The following is a 14,648-nucleotide window of genomic DNA, read 5'->3' on the forward strand; positions in this document are numbered from 1 at the left end:
TATATTTGACATCGTTTTTTAAGGAAGGAACTAGAGAAGCTGTTGGTACTGTAACAGGTAATGACTGTCCAAGTGATCGTCAATAAATACCCCCCTACTGTTGACCAATCGCAGACGAGGGTGCATAGATTTCGGCTAGACTTCGGCTTACCTCGAGAGAAAAAATTAGTGTGGCGAACATGTTCCCGAACTGTTTTGGCCGGGAAGCATGCGGACGCCTTACTCTCTCTCTCTCTCCAGTAGCACTCTTCAAACCTTATAGTTGATCAATGCAGAGAATACGGCACCCCTCGTTAATCATAATAAAAAGAGATAGACAGGGAAAGAAAGAGAAGAGAGAGAAAGAGAGGACAGGAGAGAGAACTTCTTATTGTTTGTTTTATTTGGATGCAAACATTATAGACCATGGGTGTCAAACTCAATTCGTGGAGGGCCGTGTGCCTGGTTAATTCCCTTTAATTCGTGGAGGGCCGTGTGTCTGCTGGTTAATTCCCTTTCATTCGTGGAGGGCCGTGTGTCTGCTGGTTAATTCCCTTTAATTCGTGGAGGGCCGTGTGTCTGCTGGTTAATTCCCTTTCATTCGTGGAGGGCCGTGTGTCTGCTGGTTAATTCCCTTTAATTCGTGGAGGGCGTGTGTCTGCTGGTTAATTCCCTTTCATTCGTGGAGGGCCGTGTGTCTGCTGGTTAATTCCCTTTAATTCGTGGAGGGCCGTGTGTCTGCTGGTTAATTCCCTTTCATTCGTGGAGGGCCGTGTGTCTGCTGGTTAATTCCCTTTAATTCGTGGAGGGCGTGTGTCTGCTGGTTAATTCCCTTTAATTCGTGGAGGGCCGTGTGTCTGCTGGTTAATTCCCTTTAATTCGTGGAGGCCTTGTGTCTGCTGGTTAATTCCCTTTAATCCGTGTCCAACTAAGACCTAGTCCTAGACAATCAGGTGAGTGGAGTTCGTAACTAAACCTCTTATGTATTAACTCTTGATTTAACATTTATTATCAAAAAGACGAAACAGTTCAGTTCTTCAGAGTACAGAAAGTAGTGTACACACACACACACACACACACACACACACACACGGCCTCCCCCTCAGGTACATTTGGCCTCCATGTCGTAGAGGTGTAGCAGGTCAGAGATGATGGCATCAATGTGTTCCTTAGTGATGTCTTCACACAGCACCTAGAGACACAGAGAGAAGGGCTCAATACACACACACACACCCATACTATCACACGCTTAAACACACACACGGTTACACACAGGGGCTGTGGCGGTCATTACATGTTGTCAGCCGGTGATTGTCATGTAAATCACTGCCGGTCTCACGGTAACTAACCGTTAATTAACCATGTTCAGCATCTCCAGGCCTCCCCACAAGCTGCTGACACGCTCCTTTGGAACATTGTAAAAGGCCCAATAAATCCATGTAATATAGTCTACACCATGAATAAATCCATGTAATATAGTCTACCTACACCATCACAATAAATCCATGTAATATAGTCTACACCATGAATAAATCCATGTAATATAGTCTACACCATGAATAAATCCATGTAATATAGTCTACACCATCAATAAATCCATGTAATATAGTCTACACCATGAATAAATCCATGTAATATAGTCTACACCATCAATAAATCCATGTAATATAGTCTACACCATCAATAAATCCATGTAATATAGTCTACACCATCACAATAAATCCATGTAATATAGTCTACCTACACCATGAATAAATCCATGTAATATAGTCTACACCATGAATAAATCCATGTAATATAGTCTACACCATTATTTTATCTTAGACAGCTCTAGAGAAACATGATATGAAGAAAATGTAGTCTATTTCAGAAGAACAGAATAGCATACTCTGAGTTGTCCTGATGTTAGGTCCTGATGTGGCTGTGGGCTACACTAGTTCATTTATCAGGTCCTGATGTGGCTGTGCCATATGGCTGTGGACTACACTAGTTCATTTAGCAGGTCCTGATGTGGCTGTGGACTACACTAGTTCATTTATCAGGTCCTGATGTGGCTGTGCCATATGGCTGTGGGCTACACTAGTTCATTTATCAGGTCCTGATCTGGCTGTGGGGCTACACTAGTTCATTTAGCAGGTCCTGATGTGGCTGTGGACTACACTAGTTCATTTAGCAGGTCCTGATGTGGCTGTGGGGCTACACTAGTTCATTTAGCAGGTCCTGATGTGGCTGTGGGCTACACTAGTTCATTTAGCAGGTCCTGATGTGGCTGTGGACTACACTAGTTCATTTAGCAGGTCCTGATGTGGCTGTGGGCGACACTAGTTCATTTAGCAGGTCCTGATGTGGCTGTGGGCGACACTAGTTCATTTAGCAGGTCCTGATGTGGCTGTGGGGCTACACTAGTTCATTTAGCAGGTCCTGATGTGGCTGTGGACTACACTAGTTCATTTAGCAGGTCCTGATGTGGCTGTGGACTACACTAGTTCATTTAGCAGGTCCTGATGTGGCTGTGGGCTACACTAGTTCATTTAGCAGGTCCTGATGTGGCTGTGGGCGACACTAGTTCATTTAGCAGGTCCTGATGTGGCTGTGGGCTACACTAGTTCATTTAGCAGGTCCTGATGTGGCTGTGGGCTACACTAGTTCATTTAGCAGGTCCTGATGTGGCTGTGGGCTACACTAGTTCATTTAGCAGGTCCTGATGTGGCTGTGGGCTACACTAGTTCATTTAGCAGGTCCTGATGTGGCTGTGGGCTACACTAGTTCATTTAGCAGGTCCTGATGTGGCTGTGTTCTACACTAGTTCATTTAGCAGGTCCTGATGTGGCTGTGGGACTACACTAGTTCATTTAGCAGGTCCTGATGTGGCTGTGGGCTACACTAGTTCATTTAGCAGGTCCTGATGTGGCTGTGTTCTACACTAGTTCATTTAGCAGGTCCTGATGTGGCTGTGGGACTACACTAGTTCATTTAGCAGGTCCTGATGTGGCTGTGGGGCTACACTAGTTCATTTAGCAGGTCCTGATGTGGCTGTGTTCTACACTAGTTCATTTAGCAGGTCCTGATGTGGCTGTGGGGCTACACTAGTTCATTTAGCAGGTCCTGATGTGGCTGTGGGCGACACTAGTTCATTTAGCAGGTCCTGATGTGGCTGTGGGACTACACTAGTTCATTTAGCAGGTCCTGATGTGGCTGTGGGGCTACACTAGTTCATTTAGCAGGTCCTGATGTGGCTGTGTTCTACACTAGTTCATTTAGCAGGTCCTGATGTGGCTGTGGGCTACACTAGTTCATTTAGCAGGTCCTGATGTGGCTGTGGGGCTACACTAGTTCATTTAGCAGGTCCTGATGTGGCTGTGTTCTACACTAGTTCATTTAGCAGGTCCTGATGTGGCTGTGGGCTACACTAGTTCATTTAGCAGGTCCTGATGTGGCTGTGGGGCTACACTAGTTCATTTAGCAGGTCCTGATGTGGCTGTGTTCTACACTAGTTCATTTAGCAGGTCCTGATGTGGCTGTGGGCTACACTAGTTCATTTAGCAGGTCCTGATGTGGCTGTGGGCTACACTAGTTAATTTAGCAGGTCCTGATGTGGCTGTGGGCTACACTAGTTAATTTAGCAGGTCCTGATGTGGCTGTGCCATATGGCTGTGTTCTACACTAGTTCATTTAGCAGGTCCTGATGTGGCTGTGGACTACACTAGTTCATTTAGCAGGTCCTGATGTGGCTGTGTTCTACACTAGTTAATTTAGCAGGTCCTGATGTGGCTGTGGGCTACACTAGTTCATTTAGCAGGTCCTGATGTGGCTGTGGGCTACACTAGTTCATTTAGCAGGTCCTGATGTGGCTGTGCCATATGGCTGTGTTCTACAATAGTTCATTTAGCAGGTCCTGATGTGGCTGTGGGCTACACTAGTTCATTTAGCAGGTCCTGATGTGGCTGTGGGCTACACTAGTTCATTTAGCAGGTCCTGATGTGGCTGTGCCATATGGCTGTGTTCTACACTAGTTCATTTAGCAGGTCCTGATGTGGCTGTGGGCTACACTAGTTCATTTAGCAGGTCCTGATGTGGCTGTGGGCTACACTAGTTCATTTAGCAGGTCCTGATGTGGCTGTGTTCTACACTAGTTCATTTAGCAGGTCCTGATGTGGCTGTGCCATATGGCTGTGTTCTACACTAGTTCATTTAGCAGGTCCTGATGTGGCTGTGGGCTACACTAGTTCATTTAGCAGGTCCTGATGTGGCTGTGGACTACACTAGTTCATTTAGCAGGTCCTGATGTGGCTGTGGGCTACACTAGTTCATTTAGCAGGTCCTGATGTGGCTGTGGACTACACTAGTTCATTTAGCAGGTCCTGATGTGGCTGTGCCATATGGCTGTGTTCTACACTAGTTCATTTAGCAGGTCCTGATGTGGCTGTGCCATATGGCTGTGTTCTACACTAGTTCATTTAGCAGGTCCTGATGTGGCTGTGTTCTACACTAGTTCATTTAGCAGGTCCTGATGTGGCTGTGCCATATGGCTGTGTTCTACACTAGTTCATTTAGGAGACAAGATTTGATTACACTTCCTTGTCATTATTTTATAGTATGAAGAATACAACTGAACAAAGCTGAATTAAATAGAAAGGATATTTTCTCCAAACGATTTCAGGGGGAGTGGGCACATGTAGTTGAGTGGTTAAATATTTGATATAATGAAACTGGTCCTCCTATATGATTCATTTAGAGTTACTAAATGAATCATTACTATATAAACGTTACTATATAAACGTTGGACTATATGTTCAGATTTTTTATACGTTCTAAGGCTGCATCATGCGACTAATGATGATTTGAAAAAAGTTGCATGAAAGGCATGAGCTCTGCTGTTTCTTGCGCAGGCTGCACACACTTCATCAGTCTCTCATTCTTCATATAATATGGTCTTTACATATACAGTGAATTCGGGAAAGTATTCAGACCATCACTTTTTCCACATTTTGTTACGTTACAGCCTTATACTAAAATGGATTAAATCGTTTTTTTCCCTTAATCAATCCACACAGAATAACAAAGCAAAAAGTATTTTTATTTTTGCAAATGTATAAATAAAATAAAAACCTTAAATATAAAATTTACATAAGTATTCAGATCCTTTAACTCAGTACTTTGTCGAAGCACCTTTGGCAGCGATTACAGCCTCCAGTCTTCTTGGGTATGACGCTACAAGCTTGGCAAACCTGTATTTGGGGAGTTTCTCCCATTCTTCTCTGCAGATCCTCTCAAGCTCTGTCAGGTTAGATGGGGAGTGTTGCTGCACAGCTGTTTTCAGGGTCTCTCCAGAGATGTTCGATCAGGTTCAAGTCCAGGCTCTGGTTGGGCCATGCAAGGACATTCAGAGACTTGTCCCAAAGCCGGTCCAACGTTCTCTTGGCTGTGTGCTTAGGGTCGTTGTCCTGTAGATCTGTCCGGCAGAGTGTGCTGTCCTTTGGTCTGATATGCGTGTTCAGAAACATGACCAAGTCAAGCTTCAGCGATTGATTAAGACGGCGGGAGGATCATTGGTATAGATCAAGAATCAGCCAACAACCTGTACACAAAACTCATCCTCCTAAAACTTGAAAGCATTTTACAGGACAGTACTCATCCCCTTCACTCAAAATTCAGTCACAGCAGCAGCCAGACAAGGGGAAAGAGACTTTGTCAAAACAGATAGATATGGGGACTGTTATTCCAAGAGCCATTAGGCAAAGCACAACGCACCCTGCCGAATTATCTGCCTGGATATAAGTCTGTTGATCCCTCCAGTATACAGCCTATTGCACATTCACGTTAAATGTGAAGCTATAGCGCTGTCTTCAAGCACCTGACCAAATTTAATTTCCCCATGGTGGGATGATAAAGTTGATCTGAATCTGAAGGAAGGTGAACCTTCGCTCCATTCATCTTTCCCTCGATCCTGACTAGTCTCCCGGTCCCTGCCGCAGAACAACATTTTATTTTTAAATGTAACCTTTATTTAACATCCCGACAGCATGATGCTGCCACCACCATGCTTCACCGTAGGGATGGTATTGGCCAGGTGATGAGCAGTGCCTGGTTTCCTCCAGACGTGAAACTTGGCATTCAGGCCAAAGAGTTCAATCTTGACTTCATCAGACCAGAGAATCTTGTTTCTCATGGTCTGAGAATCCTTTAGGTGCCTTTTGGCAAACTCCAAGCGGGCTGTCATGTGCCTTTTACCGTCTGGCCACTCTACCATAAAAGGCCTGATTGGTGGAGTGCTGCAGAGATGGTTGTCCTTCTGGAAGGTTCTCCCATCTCCACAGAGGACCTCTGGAGCTCTGTCAGAGTGACCATCGGGTTCTTGTTCACCACCCTGACCAAGGCCCTTCTCCCCTGAATGCTCAGTTTGGCCGGGCGGCCAACTCTAAGAAGAGTCTTTGTGGTTCCAAACTTATTCAATTTAAGAGTGATGGAGATCACTGTGTTCTTGGGGACCTTAAATTCTGCAGAAATGTTTCAGTAATCTTCCCCAGATCTGTGCCTCGACACAATCCTGTCTCGGAGACCTACGGACAATTCCTTCGACCTCAAGGCTTTGGTTTTTGCTCTGACATGCACTGTCAACTGTGGAACCTTATATAAATAGGTGTGTGCCTTTCCAAATCATGTCCAATCAATTGAATTTACCACAGGTGGACTCCAAGTTGTAGAAACATCTCAAGGATGATCAATGGAAACAGGAAGCACTTGAGCTCACTATCGAGTCTCATAGCAAAGGGTGTGAAGGTAACGGTTTTTACTTTAAAAATAAATACATTTGCAAACATTTCACTTTGTCATCATGGGGTATTGTGATGTCATTATGGGGTATTGTGATGTCATTATGGGGTATTGTGATGTCATTATGGGGTATTGTGTGTAGATTGATGAGGAAAATGTTTAGGTAACGGTTTTTACTTTAAAAATAAATACATTTGCAAACATTTCTAAAAAAAAAACGTTTCACTTTGTCATCATGGGGTATTGTGATGTCATTATGGGGTATTGTGATGTCATTATGGGGTATTGTGTGTAGATTGATGAGGAAAATGTTTAATTGAATCCATTTTAGAATAAGGCTGTAATGTAACAAAACGTGGAAAAAGTGAAGGGGTCTGAATACTTCCTGAATGCACTGTAGTTTACTAATATGGAATATTTTTATTTATTTAGAATGGCCCACAAAAAAAAAAAAAAAAAAAAAACTCATCCATAGCCTGCACTTGAGGGTACCCCCAGGGTTCCACAGGGTACCTGCGGTTATGTTAGAATTATTATTTAGAATGGCCCGCAAAAAAAACATGCCATCTGTACCTATTTTTTTATTCTGCATTTGACCCCCTTTTTCTCCCCAATTTCGTGATATCCAATTGTGATCCAATTACGATCTTGTCTCATCGCTGCAACTCCTCAACGGGCCCGGGAGAGGCGAAGGTTGAGTCATGCGTCCTCCGAAACATGAGCTGCCAAACCGCGCTTCTTAACACCCGCTTACTTAACCCCGGAAGCCGCACCAATGTGTCGGAGGAAACACCATTCAACTGATGACCGAAGTCTGCCTGCAGGCGCCCAGCCCACCACAAGGAGTCACTAGAGTGCGATGAGCCAAGTAAAGCTCCCCCGGCCAAGCGTCGGCTCTAGTGGTGTAAAGCTCGCCGCCATTGGACTCTGGAATAGTGGAAACGCGTTTTCTGGCATGATGGAATCACGCTTCAACATCTGGCAGTCCAACGGACAAATCTGGGTGTGTCCCAATGCAGATGCCAGCAGAACACTAGCTGTCCCAATGCATAGAGCAAACTGTTTGGTGGAGGAGGAATAATGGTCTGGGGCTGTTTTTCATGGTTCAGGCCCCTTAGTTCCAGTGAAGGGAAATCTTAATGCTACAGCACACAATGACATTCTAGATGATTCTGTGCTTCCAACTTTGTGGCAACAGTTTGGGGAAGGCCGTTTCGTGTTTTAGCATGACACTGCCCCCTGTGCATAACGCGAGGCCCAAACAGAAATAGTTTGTCAAGATCGGTGTGGAAGAACGTGACTGGCCTGCTCAGAGCCCTGACCTCATCCCCATCGAACACCTGAATTGAAATTGATGAATTGAAAAGCCGACTGTGAGCCAAGCCTAATCGCCCAACACCAGTACCCGAACCTCACTAATGTTCTTGTGGCTGAATCTCTCCCCGCCAACACCCCCCACCTGTCACCTTTCTCCCCCCCCCCCACCACCTGTCACCTTTCTCTCCCTCAACACCCCTCAACACCCCCCCCCACCTCTCTCTCCCCCAACACCCCCCCCCCCACCTCTCTCCCCCCCCCACACCTGCCACCTCTCTCTCCCCCCAACACAACACACAAACAGATGTTAGAAATGCAGACCAGGTATGACCTGAGGGTTAGGGTCAGGGATTAGAGGGCCCCAGCACACACTCTCCTACCTGCCACCACTCTCTCTCTCCGACAGGAACCTCCACCCCGTAGCTGAGTAGTGCCAGGTACAGCGTTGCTATGGCGATGTGTTGGGGGGCGTGGCGCACACACATGGTGCCATGGTAACAGTCTCTAAGCAACGCCCAGGTGGTCTCGGCGACGGGAGTTCTGGACCAGGCGTGACGATTCACTAACGACTTCACCGACAGGAGATAGTGGAGGAGGTACTACACACACACACACACACGTTAGAAACACAGATCAGGTATGACCTGACAGTCCACGGAGTTAGGGTCAGGGGTTAGAGAGGTCAGGGGTTAGAGGGCTGCGAAAAATCTGAACTCATGAAGTGCAGCAGTGGCTTGTGGGACTGCATACCCATACATGCAGTCAGAGCCGGCCCTAGCCTTTTGGGGCCCTAAGTGATGCAGTCAGAGCCAGTCCTAGCCTTTTGGGGGCCATAAGTCAAATTGTGTTGTGCAATTCTACACATTTTGACATGGGGTGGAGATAAGATTTTGCAATTTTAGAACAAATTTTATGCAATTCTACTCAGTCGGTAATTCAACCAAGATCACAAAAGACAGCTGACCGCTAGACTAATTTACCAAATCTAAACATGTTTTGCTTTCAGTGACTGACACAACAAGTAGCGCTGAGCGCTTTGGAGGTCGGTTCCATTATGAAACAATAAATCAATAAATAAAGGCACTATGCAATATGTGGGTTGAATGCTGGAACAACACAGAACAAAACAAGGAAAAGTCCCATGATGGTAGAGACTGGCCATTACTGCTCATCACTTAACCATCACTTATTCACAGTACTTTAATAAATATTTCAGTTATTGTGTTTTATTACATTAATTTTATTTGATTACTTTATTATTTCATTGCAAGTCATCATCTCATCTCTATAGAGCTGCTTTCTGACAAACAAAAAAAAAATCACTATTTTAGTAGTTCTTCAAAGTAAATAAGACCTACTTTTATGGCTGCTAAAGACCAACTAGTCAAGTAGATGGTGTATTTTCAGGCTTTCTGTCCCTCTGCATCATGCGTCCTCTCAGAGTATACTTTCTATCCCTCTGTATCACGCGTCCCCTCTCAGAGTATACTTTCTATCCCTCTCCATCACACGTCCTCTCAGAGTATCCTTTCTGTCCCTCTCCATCACGCGTCCTCTCAGAGGATCCTTTCTGTCCCTCTCCATCACGCGTCCTCTCAGAGGATCCTTTCTGTCCCTCTCCATCACGCGTCCTCTCAGAGGATCCTTTCTGTCCCTCTCCATCACGCGTCCTCTCAGAGTATCCTTTCTGTCCCTCTCCATCACGCGTCCTCTCAGAGGATCCTTTCTATCCCTCTCCATCACGCGTCCTCTCAGAGGACCCTTTCTATCCCTCTCCATCACGGGTCCTCTCTTCTTCCACATTGTGTTACGTTACAGCCTTATCATCTACACACAATACCCCATAATGACAGTGAAAACAGGTTTTTATAAATGTTTGTAAATGTATTAAAAATAAAAACAGAAATACCTTATTCACATAAGTATCCAGACCCTTTGCTATGAGAATTGAAATTGAGCTCAGGTGCATCCTGTTTCCATTGATCATCCTTGAGATGTTTCGACAACTTGATTGGAGTCCACCTGTGGTAAATTCAATTGATTGGACATGATTTGGAAAGGCACACACCTGTCTATATAAGGTCCCGCAGTTGACAGTGCATGTCAGAGCAAAAACAAAGCCATGAGGTTGAAGGAATTGTCCGTAGAGCTCCGAGACAGGATTGTGTTGAGGCACAGATCTGGGGAAGAGTACCAAAAGGCACTTGACAGCCCTCTTGGAGTTTGCCAAAAGGCACCGAAAGACTCAGACCATGAGAAACAAGATTCTCTGTTCAGATGAAACCAAGATTGAACTCTTTGGCCTGAATGCCAAGCGTCACGTCTGGAGGAAACCTGGCACCATCCCTACAGTGAAGCATGGTGGTGGCAGCATCATGCTGTGGGGATGTTTTTCAGCAGCAGGGACTGGGAGACTAGTCAGGATCAAGGGAAAGATGAACGAAGCAAAGCACAGAGAGATCCTTGATGAAAACCTGCCCAAGAGTTCTCAGGACCTTAGACTTGTCTGATGTGAACCATGCCTCGAACAAGATAGATCGCAGAAGACCTAAGATTAAGAATTGTTGACCTGCATAAAGCTGTAAAGGGTTACAAAAGTATCTCTAAAAACCTTGACGTTCATCAGTCAACAGTAAGATACATTGTCTATAAACGTAGAAAGTTCAGCACTGTTGCTACTCTCCCTAGAAAATCCTGTCCTGCAAACCAAGTCTAGATTTAACTTTAGCCTGCAGCTTTGATATGTGCTGAGAGAAGGACAGTGCACCGTCTAGCCATACTACCAAGTACTTGTATGAGGTGACTACCTCAAGCTCTGGCTGAGACAACAGATGTTCTGACTTTATACACTGCACTCTGAGGTAGTTAAGGACCACGTTTTCTGCACTAATCTATGTAGAATACTGGCCTGTTGGAAACTACAACTCCCTACTACATCACACAGTTCAGTCTGGATCTGATTTATGCCTAGAGAAACTACAACTCCCTACTACATCACACAGTTCAGGCTGGATCTGATTTATCTCTAGAGAAACTACACATCAAGCTCACAGAAATAAACTAACTAAATAGAATTCAAATATTTGAACCGATGTCGGTCAATTAGTTGTTTAAAAACTGAAAAATAACAGACATTTCGGTTAAGTGTTCAGCACTTAATAACAAGACAAACAGCTGATGCACAACCACATTTCTAAATTGCACCTTGTGTATTCTAACCATCAACAGGAAGTTGAGGCTGAGTTCCTTGTGTATTCTAACCATCAACAGGAAGTTGAGACTGAGTTCCTAAAAAAGTATTACTATTTTTGTATAATTTTTTGGAAAGGGGAGGAATTGATCTGTTGGCCTACAAAAAGATGGGCCACCAGTTGTCTATCCCTGGGTTAGAGGTTAGGGGTTCAGGAGTTAGGGGTCAGAGTTCAGGAGTCAGAGTTCAGGAGTCAGGGTTCAGGAGTCAGGGTTCAGGAGTCAGGGTTCAGGAGTCAGGGTTCAGGAGTCAGGGTTCAGGAGTCAGGGTTCAGGAGTCAGGGTTCAGGAGTCAGGGGTCAGTACAGACCTTGTGTGGGTGCTGGAAGGAGACATGGAAGTTGAGTTGTCTGAGGACCAGAAGTTCACACTGCACCACACTGTCCCTGAGATCCCAGAACTCACCATCACAGTTCAGAGGTTCACTACTACTGTGGAAATATCTGGAGAGAGAGAGAGGTGGGGGGGAGAGAGGGGTGGGGGGGGAGAATGGATAAGGAGACAGAGATGGAGGGAGAGAGTGGGAGAGTAGGGTGGGGGGGAGAGAGGATGGATAAGGAGAGAGAGAGGGTGGGGGGGGGGATGGGAGAAGGAGAGAGTAGGGTGGGGGGGAGGATGGGAGGAGGAGAGAGTAGGGTGGGGGGGAGAGGATGGGAGGAGGAGAGAGTAGGGTGGGGGGGAGAGGATGGATAAGGAGAGAGTAGGGTGGGGGGGAGGATGGGAGGAGGAGAGAGTAGGGTGGGGGGGAGAGGATGGGAGGAGGAGAGAGTAGGGTGGGGGGGAGAGGATGGATAAGGAGAGAGTAGGGTGGGGGGGAGAGAGGATGGATAAGGAGAGAGTAGGGTGGGGGGGGAGAGAGTAGGGTGGGGGGGAGGATGGGAGGAGGAGAGAGTAGGGTGGGGGGGGAGAGGATGGATAAGGAGAGTAGGGTGGGGGGGGAGGATGGGAGGAGGAGAGAGTAGGGTGGGGGGAGAGAGGATGGATAAGGAGAGAGTAGGGTGGGGGGGAGAGGATGGATAAGGAGAGTAGGGTGGGGGGGAGGATGGGAGGAGGAGAGAGTAGGGTGGGGGGGAGGATGGGAGGAGGAGAGAGTAGGGTGGGGGGGGGAAAGGATGGATAAGGAGAGAGTAGGGTGGGAGGAGAGAGGATGGATAAGGAGAGAGTAGGGTGGGGGGGGAGAGGATGGATAAGGAGAGGGTAGGGTGGGGGGGAGAGGATGGATAAGGAGAGAGATGGAGGGAGATTATAAATCAGGGTTATGTAGAGTAAGAGGAAAAAACTTAAAAGTTCATCGGCATACGCATCTTGGGGCAGCAGGTAGCCTAGTGGTTAGAGCGTTGGACTAGTAACCGAATGGTTGCTGGATCGAATCCCCAAGCTGACAAGGTAAAAATCTGTCGTTCTGCCCCTGAACAAGGCAGTTAACCCACTGTTCCCCGGTAGGACGTCATTGAAAACAAGAATTCGTTCTTAACTGACTTGCCTAGTTAAAGGTTAAATATAAAATGATAAATCTTCAGTTTCCAGCTACATTAACAATGATCAATTTGATGTTATTTAAATGGACACATTTTTTTTTTAGCTTTTCTTTCAAAAACAAGGACATTTCTAAGTGACCCCAAACGTTTGAAAGGTAGTATATATATATACTAACACAGCCCTACCTACCTGTGACACACGTTGATGATGTCACGGGTGCGGAGGTGCTGCTCCTCCACCTTGCCTGCTAGGTAGATGCAGCTCATCGCCACCAGGTAGGGCTCGTACACCGTCACACTCACACACTGGAAGAACCGGTGGTACAACACGCACGCTGTCGCCACGGGCACCGAACGCATGCCCAACTTCACACCTAGGGAGACGGAGTGTGTTATGGGTAAGTGTGGTGCAGGCTTTTGCGCCAGCCAAGCCTCGACACCTTATTCTACTAATAAAGGCCGTATTTAAAATGATGATATACTCAGATGTGTTAGCACTTGTCTGGAGCAAAAACCTGCACCCACACCGGCCCAGGGAGGGTGAGACTGACCACCCATAGTGAATATGGGTTGAGGGGTTCTGTTTCGGTACTGTACCCGTTTCCATGATGAACCGACACACACGGAAGTGGGTTTTAATCTCCCGTGTGGAGTCCGTATCAGTGTCCAAGGCTGGAGCACCCCTCTTTCCCCCCGGTGTACCGTCCAGCCGCGGTACGGCCTCCATGGAACCGGGTGTAATGAACCTGGCCATCTCTAGAACAGCTAGCTAACGTTAGCTATTAGCTAAACAGTTATTTTGCCCTGTACAGAATGGAGAATGTTACACTAACATTGACTAGTAGCAGTTAACAAGAGCCGTCAACTAGTTTATCTTGTTTCTTTCCAGCTTGTCTGCTACTAATTGGGGCTAATCAAAGCCTATTGAAGTTATTATCTGTGCTACCAACACGCTGGCTCGTCTCTCACTTCCGGACACAGTGAAAAATCAAAGACCGAAACGTGCTTCCGTTATGCCCGCAGCAAAAACGATGACGTCACGTTCTTCATGTCAATGAAGAAACCTCCAAACTAAAAGCCCAAATTTCAAAAGATTGCAATGTGGATAATTCATTCTAAAAGATATTGAATTTTAATCAGTGGCCATTTCTACTTTTATTGTGCAACGAGAAACGGAAAAGTGAGTAATTTATGAAAACAAAATTAAAATATGGTTGAGAATTTTTTTTTTTTTTAACAATAATGAAAGAATACAATGTTAACATTGGTATGTGGAGAATATTGGGCTGTAGAGACTTTTCTACCGGTGAGGTGTAGAATATTCAGTCATTTCTTTACCAACCAGATATGGTTATTTAGAAGGGGGATATTTAAATACATTTACATTTAGGTCATTTAGCAGACGCTCTTATCCAGAGTGACTTACAAATTGGTGCATTCACCTTATGATATCCAGTGGAACAACCACTTTACAATAGTACATCTATATCTTTTTTTGGGGGGGGGGGGGTGTTAGAAGGATTACTTTATCCTATCCCAGGTATTCCTTAAAGAGGTGGGGTTTCAGGTGTCTCCCTTGAAGGACTGTGTCATACTTTCTTTTTTATATATTTATTTAACTAGGCAAGTCAGTTAAGAACAAATTCTTAATTTACAATGACCTACCCCTGCCAAACCCTCCCCTAACCCGGATGACGCTGGGCCCATTGTGCGCCGCGCTATTGGAAATATATACCCAGCAGCACTCTGTTCTCCAGCCCGCAATGCAATACACTGTAATAGACTGCACATGGAAACATATTGGCTTGTAGAGAGAACATTTTTCTATCGGTCTCAGCTAAAGTGGGTGGG

General features: G+C 45.7%; 1 protein-coding gene across 2 annotated transcripts; it reads right to left on the reverse strand.

The window, feature by feature from the left end:
* Positions 1–958: 958 nt before the first annotated feature.
* On the reverse strand, positions 959–13,814 carry ccnq (cyclin Q). Of its 2 annotated transcripts, XM_029718236.1 has the most exons (5): positions 13,395–13,805; positions 12,988–13,171; positions 11,630–11,762; positions 8,451–8,669; positions 959–1,171 (listed from the first exon to the last, which is right to left on the reverse strand). In XM_029718236.1, the coding sequence occupies exons 1-5, from the start codon at positions 13,549–13,551 to the stop codon at positions 1,082–1,084; spliced, it is 783 nt and encodes a 260-aa protein (XP_029574096.1). In that variant the 5' UTR covers positions 13,552–13,805; the 3' UTR covers positions 959–1,081. The 2 variants fall into 2 exon arrangements, with proteins under 2 accessions (XP_029574096.1, XP_029574097.1); XM_029718237.1 differs by lacking the exon at positions 8,451–8,669 and having other exon boundaries at positions 13,395–13,814.
* Positions 13,815–14,648: the final 834 nt, after the last annotated feature.

This window comes from Salmo trutta, chromosome 28 (genome assembly GCF_901001165.1).
Source record: "Salmo trutta chromosome 28, fSalTru1.1, whole genome shotgun sequence".
NCBI lineage: Eukaryota > Metazoa > Chordata > Actinopteri > Salmoniformes > Salmonidae > Salmo > Salmo trutta.